The 16,398-nt window shown below is 42.0% G+C and overlaps 1 protein-coding gene across 4 annotated transcripts in view; it reads right to left on the bottom strand.

Moving 5' to 3' along the window:
* Positions 1-7,410, bottom strand: part of ZNF143 (zinc finger protein 143) — a 56,806-nt gene extending 49,396 nt beyond the window's left edge. For 2 of the 4 annotated variants that reach the window (XM_032853443.1, XM_032853445.1), the window contains exon 1: positions 7,330-7,396. In XM_032853443.1, coding sequence (XP_032709334.1) covers positions 7,330-7,371 — 42 coding nt within the window. In that variant the 5' untranslated portion in view covers positions 7,372-7,396. Of the gene's footprint in view, positions 1-7,329 lie in introns of all 4 variants that reach the window. The other 2 variants (XM_032853446.1, XM_032853447.1) reach the window with 2 other exon arrangements.
* Positions 7,411-16,398: the final 8,988 nt, after the last annotated feature.

Below are 16,398 nucleotides of genomic sequence, written 5' to 3'. Positions count from 1 at the left end.
ATGCTTAACTGACTGATCCACCCAGGTGCCCCAAGTTTGGGTTACTCTGAAGTAGAGCAAGGACTTAAGATCCTTGCAAATGAATCCTGAGATAGAATCCTTCAGATTTGAACATTTTCCCCTATGATCGTTCATAGTTGTACCATATAGAGGTCTAAGTCCAGTTCCTTGGTCTGACATTCAGGCTACTTTCCAATCTGGTTCCCATTTACTTTTCGAATTTCATCTCCTATTATTCTTTTAGGTCTTTAAATTTACCATGATCAACTACTGAAAAAAAATGTTTGTTAGATAAGTATCTAGGACTGATATTTTGAGTAGCATATGTATACATAATATATACGTGTATGTGTATATATATACATGTGAATATGTGTATACAAACATGTATATGTATTAAGTATGTATGTTTGCACACATAAGCTTTTAGAGAGGTAAAAAAGTAGTCTTTGCCTTTAAGAAACCCATTCCATGGTGGGACACAAGTGAAAACAGATCATTAGGGGGCACCTAGGTGGCTCAGTCAGTTAAGGTTTGCTAAGTCTGCCTTTGGCTCAGGTCATGGCTCAGATCAGGATCTCAGTCTGTGTCAGGCTCCTCGCTCAGCAGGGAGTCGGTTTCTCCCTCTGTCCCTCCCCTTGGCCATGCTCTCCCTCTCTCTCACTCGTGCTCTTTCTCTCTCAAATAAATAGTAAAAATAAGATCTAAAAAAAAAAAAAAGAAAACAGATCATTAAAACACAATGTGTGGTGGCGGGGGACCCCACAACAATTAGAACTATCAATATTTTAAATGTAAATCTTCAACCAAGTAATTCTTCTTGGGACTTATTAGACACTCTCAAGTGTGCGAAGTTCATTGTAGTATTATTTACAGTAGTAAAAAATAGTCAACAACCTAAAAGTGCACCCAAAAGAATAAATTATATGACATTCATAAATGAAACATGCAAAAATGAAAAAGAATGGGATTGGGGCGCCTGGGAGGCTTGGTCGGCTCGGTCGTTAAGCCTCTGCCTTCCGCTCAGGTCATGATCCCAGAGTCCTGGGATGGAGCCCTGCATCGTTCCCTGATCAGCGTTCCCTGATCAGCGGGAAGCCTGCTTCTCCCTCTTCCACTCCCCCTGCTTTTGGTCCCTCTCTCGCTGTGTCTCTGTCAAATGAAGAAATAAAATCTTAAAAAAAAAAAAAAAAAGAAAGAAAGAATGAAAAGAAAAAGAATGGGACAGATATGAAATGGTAGGAAACAGATCCAAGATATATTGCAAGTGGAGGAAAAGCAAACTGCAAGAAGAGTATTTATGCTATGACTATATTCATGTTTTTTAAAATGTATATAAATACCTGCACATGCTAGTATTTATATTAAAAACTCAAGTAGTGGGAAGCCTGGGTGGCTCAGGTGGTTAAGCTTCTGCCTTTGGCTCAGGTCATGATCCCAGGATCCTGGGATTGAGCCCCGCCTTAGGCTCCCTACTCAGTAGGGAGTCTGCTTCTCCCTTTCCCTCTGCCTGTTGCTCCCCCTGCTTGTGCTCTCTCTCCCTCTACCTGTCAAATAAATAAATAAAATCTTTAAAATAAATAAATATATAAATCTACCTTTTAAAAGTTACTATAAACAGAAGCATTAAGAGAGTAAAAAGCACCTAATTTTGCCTCAGAGATGCAAAGATGATGGTATGTAAATTTAGGCATAAAAAGACAAAATTTCCTAGGGGTAGGAGAAGGGGCAGTTTAGGCACAGGAAATAGTTTACAATTGCCACTGGCTCTTCCATGGTGCCTCTCCCTCACTAGCCAGATCTCAGTCATCAATTATTTATTTTATTTTTTCTATTTGTCAGAGAGAGAGAGATCAAGAGAGCCAGCACAAGCAGGGAGAGCAGCACTCAGAGGCAGAAGCAGGAACCTGGCTGAGCAAGGAGCCCAGTATGGAACTTGATCCCAGGACGGGATCATGACCTGAGCCAAAGGCAGACGCTCAATCGACCGAGGCATCCAGGTGTCCCTCAGTCATTGCCTAAATCCCATAGTATTTGCAGCTAGTTAGCTTATAGTCTAGATCACTGGGAATTACCAATCACATTTTTATTATCATAGGTTTCATCTGTATATGGCTTCGTAATTTGCTGGTATGCTCTGTATTTGAATCTTGCTCAGTTCCTGGCCATTAACCTGCTGCTGAGCTTCCGTTTTTTTTCTTTTGAAAGAATGAGCAAATATCCACCTGATAGGTCTATTGTGAGAAAGAAAGTAAGTACATAAAGACCTCAGCACTCAAGATGTACTCAAAACCTGCCAGTTTTCTTTCTACAGGTGAGGAAAAATGAGGTTTACGAACCTCGTTTGTGGTTGAAAGTCTTGATTCCTGATATCTACTGCTCCTCTCTCCTCTTACCAGTCCTTAAAATCCCATGTCCAGTCTGCCCAATTAGACTATCAGCCTTCTAAGGCAGGTACTGTGTTCTGTGAGTCTTTAAAATGTTTGATACCTAAGATTATATATTCAATAAATATCTAATGAATTTAACATAACTCTGTTGCAGAGTGCTTTACAAATGTCCTCCGTTGTATACATCCAGCCATGCTGACCTTCCTGCTTTAGCACGTACTGTTCCATGTCACTTATCTAAAATATCCATTCTACCACCATCCCCTTATTCTTTACCACAGAACTCCATCTCCTTCATAGTACTTATCAGAACTTCTAAGTGAACTCTAAGTTCCATCATGGCTGGGCCCCCATCTGTTGTTCACCCCTGAATTCTCAGGGCCCACAAGAATGCCTGGCACATGGTGTATCCTTACTAAGTATTTGTTCAACAAATGAATACAATTTGTATAGAGACATGGCAAATTAACTGCCTGAGACAGGTCTAAGACTAGTTCTTCTTTTATTCCAGTGCTCTTTTCATTATGCCTCACCTTTTATATGTTATGTACTGTGTATATATAGCATATGTAAACCGCCATTCATTTAAAGGATTCCAACTTCTTATGACCATTACATCTGTACTATATTTAAAAAAACTCTTTTTTCAATACAAGGCCAAAGGCATTGTTATTTAAAGATGTGCATAAATAACAGAAAACATCCCTCCTATGCCATATTATGTACAGTACTCAACTGTATCTTTCTAGGAACTACAGACATCTTACATTTTAAAAGTTAAAGAAGTTAGGGGCGCCTGGGTGGCTCAGTGGGTTAAGCTGCTGCCTTTGGCTCAGGTCATGATCTCAGGGTCCTGGGATCGAGTCCCACATCGGGCTCTCTGCTCAGCAAGAAGCCTGCTTCCCTCTCTCTCTCTCTGCCTGCCTCTCCGTCTACTTGTGATCTCTCTCTGTCAAATAAATAAATAAAATCTTTAAAAAAAAAAAAGTTAAAGAAGTTGGTATGTTACTGAATAATAACTCTGGTATTTGACTTAAGTTCATAATAAAGGTAATAGTTTTATGTATAGGGGCACCTGGGTGGCTCAGTGGGTTAAGCCTCTGCCTTCCGCTCGGGTCATGATCTTGGGGTCCTGGGATGGAGCCCAGCATCAGGATCTCTGCTCAGTGGGGAGCCTGCTTCCTCCTCTCTCTCTGCCTGCCTCTCTGCCTACTTGTGATCTCTCTCTCCCTCTCTCTCTGTCTCAAATAAATAAAATCTTTTTTTTTAATGCAATGGATTTTTTTTTTTTTTTTTTTTTTTGACAGGCAGAGATCACAAGTAGGTGGGGCTCAAACTCATGACCCTGAGATCAAGAGTTGCACGCTCTACTGACAGCCAGCCGGGTGCCCCTGTAGCATAGTTTTAAACTGGGATTCGATTTACGGGAAAGTGTACACAAAAGTGTATCACTGCTTTTAATTTTTCTTTTCTATGAGGGGGAGGGAGATTTCTCAGTCTAAATCCATCTTACAAACAAAATCATTTTGATTGACAGTAAAGTTTAAAACACTGTCCTATAAAGGCCATCCCTTAATATGAATGCAAACTGAGCATAGTAAGGAGAAACACCACAACACAACTCTAAGAATTATGTCCTGAAATCAAGCCAGGAGCAAAAAGACTCAGAACTAGGTAAAACCTCAGCTTTAAAACAAAACAAAACAAAACTTCAAAATTAAATAATCACAAAAACCTCGGGACTCAAAGTTCTCCTGGGGCTCCTAGATGGCTTAGTCGGTTAAGCATATGCCTTTGGCTTGGGTCATGATCTCAGGGTCCTGCTCTCAAATAAATAAATCTTTATTTTCTTTTTTAAGATTTAATTTATTCTCTTAATTAATTTATTAAGACTTAATTTAATTTTCTCTTAATTTAAGAGAGACAGAGTACAAGCAGGGGGAGAGGCAGAGGGAGAAGCAGACTCTTGATGAGCTGGGAGCCTAACACAGGACTTGATCCCAGGACCTGGAGATCATGACCTAAGCCGAAGGCAGACGCTTAACCATCTGAGCGAACCAAGCACTCCTCAGATAAATAAATAAATAAAACGAAATAAAGAAAGTTGGTTAGTTCTCCTAACATGATCATAAACTCCATATGTATTGGGGCCCCTGGGTGGCTCAGTGGGTTAAAGCCTCTGCCTTCAGCTCAGGTCACGATCCGGGTCCTAGGATCAAGCCCTGCGTCCGGCTCTCTCCTCAGTGGCGAGCTGCTCCCCCTCCCCCCCGCCTGCCTCTCTGCCTACTTGTGATCTCTGTCAAATAAATAAATAAAATCTTAAAATAATAAACTGCATATGCATCATAAATAATAATAGCTAAAAGTAATGGTGGGGGTATAATGCCCCAACCTAGCTAGGTCATCATTCCGTGAAGAACATGATGAATGCTTATTCCACTGCAATATCCCAGCTTGCAGCAAAGGGCTCTGGACATTTTAATTTTTTTTTTTTTTAAGATTTTATTTATTTATTTGACAGACAGAAATCACAAGTAGACAGAGAGGCAGACAGAGAGAGAGGAGGAAGCAGGCTTCCTGCTGAGCAGAGAGCCCGATGCGGGGCTCGATCCCAGGACCCTGAGATCATGACCTGAGCTGAAGGCAGAGGCTTTAACCCACTGAGCCACCCAGGCGCCCCGGCTCTGGACATTTTACAAATCAACTATTTGATAAAGACTTTTACACAAAGTAGTCTTACAACTGAATAACAGACAATCCAATTTCAAAATAGGGGAAAAGATCCATTCTCCAAAGGATATACAAATGGCCAATAATCACATGAAAAGCACACTTAACACCACTGGGAAATGCAAATCAAAATCACAAGAGATACCACTTCATATCCACTAGGACGGCTACCCCCAGAAAGACTGATAATAACAAGTGTTGGCAAGGATGAGGAGAAATGGGAACTCACACACACTGCTGAGAGGAATGCAAAATGGTGCAGCCCCTTTGGAAAAATCTGACAGTTCCTCAAAAGACAGAGTATACTCTTACCGAATGGCCAAGAAATTCTACTCCTAGGTATATATACATATCTCAGAGAGAAGAAAACATACGTCCACACAAAAACTTGCACACAAATGTTCACAGCAGAATAGACCAAAAAAACCCAGATGTCCATCAATAGATGAACATTTAAATAAAATTTAGGTCCATACAATGAAATATTATTTGGCAATAAAAAGAAATGAGTTACTAATACAAGTTGTAACATTAATGAACTTTGGCAATATTACGCTATGAAAAAAGTCACAAAGCCCACATACTGTGTGATTCCATTTACATAAAATGTTCAGAATAGGCAAATCTGTAGATTAGTGGTTGGAGAAGGAAGCAGGCTTAAGGGTAAATGGGGAGTAATTTAACTGGCAGTTTCTTTTGGGGTGATGAACATGTTTTAAAATGGACTGTGGTGATGGGGACACAACAGAATTTATTAAACCTACCTAATTATGTACTTCAAATGGGTGAATTGTAAGGTACATAAATTTTATCAATAGATATTATTTTTGAAAAATAAAAGGGTGGTATTGAAATAATAGCCACTCAAGTATTTGTAAACTGCCAAATAATTACTTTCCAAAGTAGTCAAAATCTGCCTGGATAAAATTAGTTACTCCATCTTAGTGATGTCCTTATTACCTGTTCTCTTACTAAACACTTTTTTTTTTTTTTAAAGATTTTATTTTTATTTATTTGACAGAGAGAGATCACAGTAGACAGAGGCAGGCAGAGAGAGAGAGAGAGAGAGAGAGAGAAGCAGGCTCCCTACTGAGCAGAGAGCCCGACGCGGGACTCGATCACAGGATCCTGAGATCATGACCCGAGCCGAAGGCAGCGGCTTAACCCACTGAGCCACCCAGGCGTCCCTTACTAAACACTTTTAACAATGAACTAGGAATCCGGTAAGAGCAAACATTAAATACTGCACAGATTTTTAACTCTGCAAACATCTTCTACTAACACTCAGGAAAAAGACGACCACAACCTTGAACCTACAATTTTTCATCACACCATTACCAGATCATACCAGCTGATTAGACACTTCCAAAGCAAAAGCTTTAGCTGATTTTAAACAAATAATGGGTTTAGCAATGGTGTTCTTCCTATTTTTGCTTAACTTCGTTAATGCGGAAAAAAAACTTAAAATGTTTTTTTAAAAAGCAACAGGGGAGGGAATAAAAAATTGATTCACGTTCCACAGTAATACAGTACAAAGCAACTGAAAGATTCGTTAGTTCTGGCCAAAACCGAGAAAAAAGGCAATGGTAAAACTGCCAACTTCTAATATTCGATGTTAGGCCCCAGTCACCTAAAAATGTAAAAGAAAAAAAAAAAAAAGAGAAACAAGAAATGTGTGCACGATATAGGTAGAAGGAAAATTCTGGGTGCGATCTGCAAACGGGATCCCGTGCGGGCCCTGGGCCAGTTCTGCTGCCGGCGTCGGGCTGGGGCCTGGTGCGGACCGTGGCCCGGCGTCCCAGCCCGAGGAGCTTTGCCTCGGCGGCGTCTGGGGACTCGCCCCGCGCGGAGGTCAAGCGGAGAAGCGTCGCCAGGTTCCCGAGGGCTCCACCCTCCCCTCTTTCACTCCCTCCCCTCGGCGGTCCCCTGAGGGGAACAGGCGGGGCGCAACGCGCAGAGACAAGGGGGGGGGTGCGTCCTCAGCGAGAAAAGCTCCGCCGCCCCAGAGTGGCGGCCGCGGGTTATTAATAAACTCCGCTTCTGCCCAAGCGCGGCTACCCAGGCCTGCCGTAGGATCGGCAAGGCCTGCGGCGAAGGCTGAGCAGCCGGAGTCAGAGCCCGGGCCCGAGCGGGCCCGCGCCGCCGCGCTAAGGGCGGCGGCCGGGCGGAGAATAATGCACACTGGGTAAAAACACATTTATATACGAACCTCCGAGAAAATTTTCCAACAATTCCTTCGTCCGACCACCATGCACCAGGACAGGAAACAGCCGCCCGGCCCCCTGGCCCCGCAACCCGCATAGCGAGTCTGAGGCCCGCCCCCAGCCTCCATTGGGCGGTCATTACGTCACTCACGAGACGCTTCCTGCTTGCCATTGGCTCAAATTTAGGCGACGCGAAAGGAGACCGCCTCATTCACGCCCCCTTTTCATGACGTTAGCCTCGTCTGGCCTTGCAGCCAGCGCCTGAATGGCTTGTGCAAAGTGCGGAATCAAAGTTCCTGTGTATGACTGGTTGGCAGAACCGCTCATCCTAGACAGATACCGCCTCGCTGACAAGTGATTTATGCCGATTCTGGGGCCCCAGCGGGAGGCGCCATTTTGTAGCGAGGGAGGGAGGCTGGTCCTTGTGACTAGCCGGGAGGGAGATGGGGTGACAAGCGCCATTTTCCCCACAGGGGCTAGGAGGTGGCTTTGGCTCTCTCGGTGGGCTTCCTGGAGCGCGTTCTGGTGAATGGTTGGGCTTTGCTTAGAGATTGTGGAGTGTCGCCCCGTTGGGAGGACAGTGGTAGGGAGGCCTAGGACAGGAAAAGACGCCTGACCGCTCCCTGGGGGCTCTCGGTGCCAGCCGAGGCCTTTGGTTTGGGGAGAAGGCCCTGCTTTCCCAGGAGCTGCTATATGCCGGTCACTGGCTGCCAAGCCTGCCCGGGCTTTTCAAGTCGCCGGGACATCATTTGGTGGGGGAGTGGGCCTCCTGCCCCTGCTGAAGCTCCGATGGAGCTTGGCAACGGGCGGTCGTCTTGGTCTCTGCTGGGAGACACTGCGGGTGCTTTTGTGCTTTCATGTTGCTTAGGTTGTAAGTTTGAAGTGGGCTGAAATGGTGTCGCCACCCTCGTTTTTAACTTTCCCTTTTCTTTTTGTTGAGAATTAAAAGCGAGAAGGGTGGGGAAAGCATTGTCTCGGTTGGGCTCCGCAAAACTCTCAGCTCAGAGTTTTATTGGAAATACTAGTCTTTTCAGGAATATTAAGTGTTCATTTGCTTTGACAAGGCTTAGTAAAGGTGAGATAGTGTGGAGACGAGATTTGTTCAGTCGTGTATTCCAGGTGTAGAATTAGGTAGTTAATTAGAGAATGAGGTGGCTGATCGCTTCAACACAATTGTGACCCGCCTACAAAAACTGGAGAGCTGGACGGCGTTTGATTTAGTGACTCGGATTTCAGGTGATTATGGAATTGCCAAAAGATTAAGACAAAGAGGTGTTAAAGATACCCAGCCTACTAATTGAGTCTGGTTTGAGATTTTTAACGTTACCTTCTTTTTGGTGGGGAATGGGGGTCGACTAACTATAACCAAAGCGGAGTTGCATAATTGGTGCCCAGACTCCATTAGAAGGCATATAGGACTTTGAGTTTCTTTTGAATAATACTCTTTAGCAGTTTAAAGTAGTTTCTATCTTTTACGTCCTTATAAAGATGGAAAATGTGACACAAAACTGGATTAGGTTAATTGAAGCTGGAGGAAGTGGCTTACAAAACAGACCGTGTACCCAATGGATACATTCTCTTTGAGAAGTGGAGTTCAGATGAAAAAACAGGTGTTTTAATTACTTTCAGTACCTTCCAGCTGTTATATCTGCATTTTATAAGTAGATATGTCATTAATCAAAATACTTTCATGTAGTTTAGCCGGTTGTTATTGAGTCCCATGCCTTTCTTTAATCTACTTATTAAAGCACTATAAATATAAAATCTCATAAAGAATTTAAAAATCACCCTGTAGTTACAGGCTGCAGTTGCAGGACATCTTCATGTCCCCAGAACCTTCTGAGTGGTTGTAAAAATTGAATGGTGGTGGATAGGGGGTTATAATTCCAATAATTCAGAGAGAAACCTTAATTCAGATTTTGTTACAGGTAGTGGAACTTCATGTTAACAGTATTTACCAGTGACTATAGAACAGAGTTCAAGTGTACATAGTATTCAAGGCCATTCATAATCTTCAGATTTTCCCATCACCTCGTCTCATATCAATACATGTTGTCAAATTAATGGCTTGTTGAGAATACTTCCAATCAGTGCTAGTCCAGGCTTTTAAAGCTGAACCATTTCCTCAATTTTAGAAATAAGCAAACATTTCTAGCCCCCTTTAAAACTGTTAACATCATGTTTTTTTTAAAAACGTTCCTTTCAGTACCTCAAAACTTTTCTAAAGAATTATTATTTTTGGCATGTTTGTATAATGACATGACCATTAAAGTACTACATGCACAGAAAAAAGATAAAGAGGATGCATTAAACTATTATAAGTATCTCTGGGAGAGGGTTTATTTTTTCTGTAATAAATATGGATCTTTTCATCATGAATTTGAAGATTTTTTTTTTTTTTTTTTTCCCAGCACTAAAGAATTTAAAACCAGGGCACTTGGGTGGCTCAGTTTGTTAAGTGACTGCCTTTGGCATGGGTCGTGATCCTGGAGTCCTGAGAGCGAGTTCCGCATCTGGCTTCCCGCTCGGCGGGGAATCTGCTTCTCCCGATGACCTCTCTCTCCTCTCATGCTCTCTCTCCCAAATAAATAAAATATTAAAAAATAATAAAAATTGGGGCGCCTGGGTGGCTCAGTGGGTTAAGCCGCTGCCTTCAGCTCAGGTCATGGTCTCGGAGTCCTGGGATCGAGCCCCGTATCGGGCTCTCTGCTCAGCGGGGAGCCTGCTTCCTCCTCTCTCTGCCTGCTCTCTGCCTGCTTGTGATCTCTCTGTCAAATAAATAAATAAATAAAATCTTAAAAAAAAATAAAATAAAAAATTAAAATTAAAATTAAAACCAAACTAGTAGCTTGCTCTCCATTAGGAGTTGTAGAATTGTCTTGTTTCAGAACCTGGTAAAACCACTTATTTTCACAATGTAATTGGGAGGATATATGATAATGTGGATAAATGTAGCACACTACTTACCAGTGTACTACTTTCTCATATACTTCTGTTAGCCTGTCTTGGTTCTTAAGCACCTTGATAACACCTTTGAGATTCAGATGAAAGCTACGCAAGATGTACTAAAAAGCTTGAAGTTCTGGGACACCTTGGTGGCTTGGTTAAGTGTCTGCCTTCAGCTCAGGTCATGATTCCCAGCTGGGATCGAGTTCTGCATTGGGCTCCTTGTTCAGCAGGGGAGCGAGCTCTCTGACAGAATCTTAATAAGAAAATAAAAAGAAATGAAGTTCTGGGGCACCTGGATGGCTTAGCTGGTTAAGCGGTTAAGCGTCAGACTCTTGGTTTCAGCTCAGGTTATGGTCTCAGGGTCCTCTGATCTAGTCCCTCCTTGGACTCGGCTCAGTGGGGAGTCTGCTCGGAAATTTTTCTCTTCCGCTGACCCTCCCCCTTCTCGTGCTCACACAAAAATAAATAAATCTCTTTTAAAAAAGGAGGGGGGGGGCGCCTGGGTGGCTCAGTGGGTTAAAGCCTCTGCCTTCAGCTCAGGTCAGGATCCCAGGGTCCTGGGATCGAGCCCCGCATGGGGCTCTCTGCTCAGCAGGGAGTCTGTTTCCCCCTCTCTCTGCCTGCCTCTCTGCCTACTTGTGATCTCTGTCAAATAAATAAATAAAATCTTTAAAAAAAAAAATAAAAAAGGAGGGGGGGCTGAAATTCCATAGGGATCATGGAGTTTTGGTCTGTAATAAACTTACTGAATTAACCTCATTCAGCGTCCACATTAATCAAGGTTTAATTAGAACGTACTTTAGGAAGTGTATGATTAGGTTATTTAAAACATTCCCATCTCAGTTCTCAGTATATATGCTGATACAAGCATAGGTATCATAAAACTGGTAATGTGGTAATGTTGGGCCCCCTGGGTGGCTCATTCGTTAAGCTTCTACCTTTGGCTCAGGTCATGATCCCGGGGTTCTGGGATCCTGCCCTGCATCAGGGTCCCTGCTCTGCTGGAAGCCTGCTTCTCCCTCTCCCACTCCCCCTGCTTGTGTTCCCTCTCTCGCTAGGTCTCTGTTAAATAAATCTTAAAAGAAAAACTGGTAATGTTGTTAGTGACTAATTGCGCGATTTCCTTACTTCAAACTGATAATGCCCATATGAATGCAATTTTTTCTTTTTGCCAACTCTGTGCTTGGACTAATTTGTTAACCCCATTTGAAAAAAATCACCCAAGTAGTGAGCTTCAGGGTTTACCAGTTGTGGTTAATGTGTATTGTTTATTTTAGTGGCAAACTAAAAATACTCAATCCATAAATTATAAAACTTGTAAAGCCCCTTAAGATTTCAGGTGTTCCTTTGAAACTGGCTACCTTGATGATGTTCTGGCTATCATTTTGGCTTCTAATTAACATTTACTTAAAGTAGAGCATTACAGACAGTAAAACCAGTTTCATTAATATGCATAGTAAATCTGTAGCATTTCAGCAGAATAAGTAGTTAGTCCGGGAATGAAACCACTGATTTTAACATGATTTTATTTTTCTGGGGAAACAATATTTTTTTAATTTTTAAAATATATATTTTTTAATTTGACAGCGAGAGGGGGTACACAAGACAGGGGAGTGGGAGAGGGAGAAACAGGCTTCCTGCTGAGCAGGGAGCCCGATAACGGGCTCGATCCCAGGAGCCTGGGATCACGACCTGAGCCACTCAGATGCCCCAACAATCTTAAAAATAAATAAATAAATAAAAATTTTCATTTTTTAGACTTTTTTTTTATAAGCTTATGATTTTTTGAAAAAGATTTTGTTTATTTATGTGAAAGATCACAAGTAGGTGGAGAGGCAGGCAGAGGGAGAGGGAGAAGAAGCACAATCCCAGAACCCTGACATCATGACCTGAGCCAAAGGCAGAGACTTAACCCACTGAGCCACCCAGGCACCCCATAGATTTCATTTATTCAAGACAGCACGCAAGCAGGGGGAGGGACAGAGATAAGCAGAATTCTGTACAGTGCCCGATTTGGGGCTTGATCTAAAACCAAGAATCAGATCCTCAACTGACTGAGCCACCCAGGCACTCCAGGGAAAACATAATCTTGAGATAAAGTGAGAATGTTCTTAAAGATTCATTTTTTAGGGGCGTTTGCGTGGCTCAGTCGTTAGGCATCTGCCTTAAGCTCAGGTCATGATCCCAGGGTCCTGGATCAAGCCCCACATTGGGTTCCATGCTCTGTGGGAATCCTCTTCTCCCTGTTCCACTACCCGGGCTTGTGTTCCCTCTCTAGCTGTGTCTCTGTCAAAAAAATAAAATCTTAAAAAATATATATATATATTTTTTTAGAGAGTGAGTGACGATGCACACATGGGCCCCGGGAGAGGGGCAAAGGGGGAGAAAGAGAAAATGACAAGCAGACTCCCCAGTGAGTGCAGAGCCTGACCAGGGGCTCAATCTTATGACCATGTGGTCATGACCTAAGCCAAAATCAAGAGTCAGACGCTTAACTGAGGCATCAGGTATCCCAATAATTTTTTTAAAAAATACAACTCACGTCTCCAAATAAGCATTAAGATTGGTATTATTTTATAGAAAAACACTAACTGCTGTAATATTTTTGAGAATATAGTTTGGTTCAGTCTTTTTTTTTTTTAAAGATTTTATTTATTTATTTGATAGATCACAAGCAGGCAGAGAGGCAGGCAGAGAGAGAGGAGGAAGCAGGCTCCCAGCTGAGCACAGAGCCCGATGCGGGGCTCAATCCCAGGACTTCGAGATCATGACCTGAGCCGAAGGCAGCGGCTTAACCCACTGAGCCACCCAGGCGCCCCATGGTTCAGTCTTAAATTCCTAATACTAGGGACACCTGGGTGGCTCAGTCGGTTAAGTGTCTACCCTCAGCTCAAGTCATGATCCCAGAGGCCTTGGATCCAGTCCCGCAGCCAGCTCCTTGCTCAAAGGGGAGCCTGCTTCTCCTTGTGCTTGCCGCTTCCCCTGGTTGTGCTCTGACAAATAAAATCTTAAAAAAAAAAAAAAAAAAAAAAAAAAGATATTTACAGTAAAAAAAAAGTAAAAAAGAGAATTTTAAGGATCTGGTTTCAGGGGTCCCTGGGTGGCTCAGTCTTTAAGCCTCTGCCTTTGGCTCAGGTCCTGATCCCAGGGTTCTGGGATTGTGCCCTGCATTGGGCTTCCTGCTCCACGGGAAGCCTGCTTCTCCCTCTCCCACTCCCCCTGCTTGTGTTCCCTCTCTTGCTGAGTCTATGTCAAATAAATAAATATTAAAAAAAAAAAAAGTATCTGCCTCCAAAATTTTGGCACCAGTTACAGCAATAGGGCTGTTTGATAGAGTGATGGAATTTAAAACATGAATGGGGCACCTGGCCAGATCAGTTGGTGGAGCTTGCGACTCTTGATCTTGGGGTCATGGGTTTGAGCCCCACGATGAGCCTAGAGTTACTTAATAACAAAAATAAAAAAATGAGCTAGTAGCAAATGAAATATGGGGAGATATAATCAAACTATTTACTCCTAATCTCTAAGATTTTATTTATTTGACAGAGAGAGAGATGGCAAGAGAGGGAACACAAGCAGGGGGAGTGGGAGAAGCAGGCTTCCTGCTGAATAGGGAGCTCCATGTGGAGCTTGATCCCAGGACTCTGGGATCATCACCTGAGCTGAAGGCAGCCACTTAACTACTGAGCCACCCAGGCGAACCTACTCCTAATCTCTATACTATTTACAACCGAATGACCACGAGTAAAACTTTTAAATTTGGAAGCATTTCAGGTTACTTTTTAGAGAACTTTAACCAAATTTGACCTTAATAAAACTGAAAATTGAGATATTTATATAAAGTTCAGCATTTTAGTGTTCCACTTTAGTGGTTTTTAGTATATTCACAAGGCTGTACAAATCATCACCTCTAATCCAAATAATCATCCCCAAAAGAAACACTGTATCACCCATTAGCTGCATTTCTTCATTCCTTCTCCACCCCCACAGCCACGACTGTCTCCACATTTGACAATTCTAGACGTTCATATAAATGGAATGTTTTGTCTGACTTCTTTCACTGTTTCAAGGTTCATCCATATTGTAGCATTTAACAGTACTTTGTTACTTTTTATTGCCTAATATCCAACTGACTGTATGGCCACAAATTTATCCATCCATCAGTTAATGGTTATCTGAGTTGTTTCTACCTTTTGGCTATAATGCTGCTATGAACAATTCTGTGCATGTTTTTGTGCAGATGTGTTTCTCTTCGTTATGTTTATCTAGCAGAATTTCTGGGTTACACTATTTTCAATCTTCTGAAGAACTGCCAAACTTTTCTATAATAAGCATTTTCATATTACCAGCAATGTATGAGGTTTCCAATTTCTCCACATCCTTACCAAACTTGTGATGTTCACCTTCTTGATTAAAGACGTTATTAAAGTATGAAATACCTACTTGGAATTTTCCTAATGACTAGGGATGTTCAACATCTCTTGCTAGGATACTGGCCATTTATCTTTGGAGAAGTTCTTTTTTCAGTAGGCTCTATGCCCAACATGGGCCCAGAACTCACCACCCAGAATGTCACAGGCTCTACTGACTGAGCCAGCCAGGTAGCCCTTTATTCCTTTTTAAATTGGGGTTTCTTTGTTGAGTTTTAAGAGTCCCTCTATATATTCAGGATTTCCAAATATTTTCTCACATTCTCTGAGCTATCTTTTCACTTTCTGGAAAGGGTCCTCTGAAGCAGTTTAAAATTTTGATGAAGTTCAAGCTACCTGTTTAACCTTTTGTTGCTTGTGTTTTGGTGTTAGATCCAAGAAACTGTTGCCTAATTCGGTCACAAATATTTATGCCAATATTTTTTCTTAAGTTTTGTTGGAGGGGTGTCTGGGTGGCTCAGTGGGTTAAAGCCTCTGCCTTCAGCTCAGGTCATGATCCCAGGGTCCTGGGTTCGAGCCCCACATCGGGCTCTGCTCAGCAGGGAGCCTTCCTCCTCTCTCTGCCTGCCTTTCTACCTACTTGTGATCCCCGTCTGTCAAATAAATAAAATCTTTAAAAAGTTTTGTTGAAGTTTGAATGTTTACATCTTTGAACCACTTTGAGTTAGTTTGTGCATATGGTGTGAGGGTAGATATCTAACTGTCTCAGAACCATTTGTTGAAAAGATTTTTCTTATATTGAATGGTCTTGGCACCCTTGTCAAAAATCAGTTGACCATAAGGGTTGATTTCTGGACTCTCAATCTTATTCCATCTCTCAGCATGTCTATCCTTATACCTAAGACCACTGCCATGATTACAAAATCATGTTCGCTTTCAAGATTGTTTTGAGACCCCTTGAATATCCATACAAACTGTTATTTCCTGAAAAAAAAAAAAGTAGCTGTTTTTATAGGAATTACATAGAACCCATAGATAAATTTGGGGAGGACTGGCATCTTCCTGATACTGTCTTCCAATTCATGCATATAGGACATCTTCCCACCTATTTAGTTCTTCTCTCAAGTGTTTATAGTTTTCACAGGTTTTTCAGTTTTGCTAAAAATTTTGATGGGTTGTAAAAATTTCCTTAATTTCACTGGTGTTTCAGTACAATTGATTTTTTAATATTAATCCTGTGTCTTGCAACCATGATGATGTCAGCTTTTTTGTGAGGATTCCTGTAAGCTTTCTACAAGATCATGCCAGTTTCACTTCTTGCTTTCTAATCTAATAGGATGCTTTTTATTTTTTCTTGCCTAATTGCCCTGGCTAGTCTTATATGTACAATGCTATATATAAGTGGCAACAGGGAACCTGCTTGTCTGGTTCTTGATCGCAGCGCCAGGTAAAATTTTAGTTTCTCATTACAGCCATTAGCTTTAGGCTTTTGGTAATGCCGTTTTTCAGTTTTGAGGAGTTCCCTTGTACTTCTAGTTTGAGTTTATTAAAGGATTTTTAAAAAAAAATCTTTAAGACTCAGTTGGGAAGCATTTAAATACAGGATCCAAACTGAGTATAACTGACAAAATTTCAATCTATACATGAAAGCAGAATCCAGACATACATAAAAGGTCACCTATGCTTTAAAAAACCTGGAAGGGTGCCTGGGTGGCCCAGTGGGTTAAGCCTCTGCCTACCGCTCAGGGCACGATC

Source organism: Lontra canadensis, unplaced genomic scaffold (assembly GCF_010015895.1).
Source record: "Lontra canadensis isolate GAN:19392208 unplaced genomic scaffold, GSC_riverotter_1.0 scaffold7, whole genome shotgun sequence".
Lineage (NCBI taxonomy): Eukaryota > Metazoa > Chordata > Mammalia > Carnivora > Mustelidae > Lontra > Lontra canadensis.
Note: the sequence above shows the minus strand (reverse complement) of the source record. Positions and strands in the feature narration are given on the sequence as shown.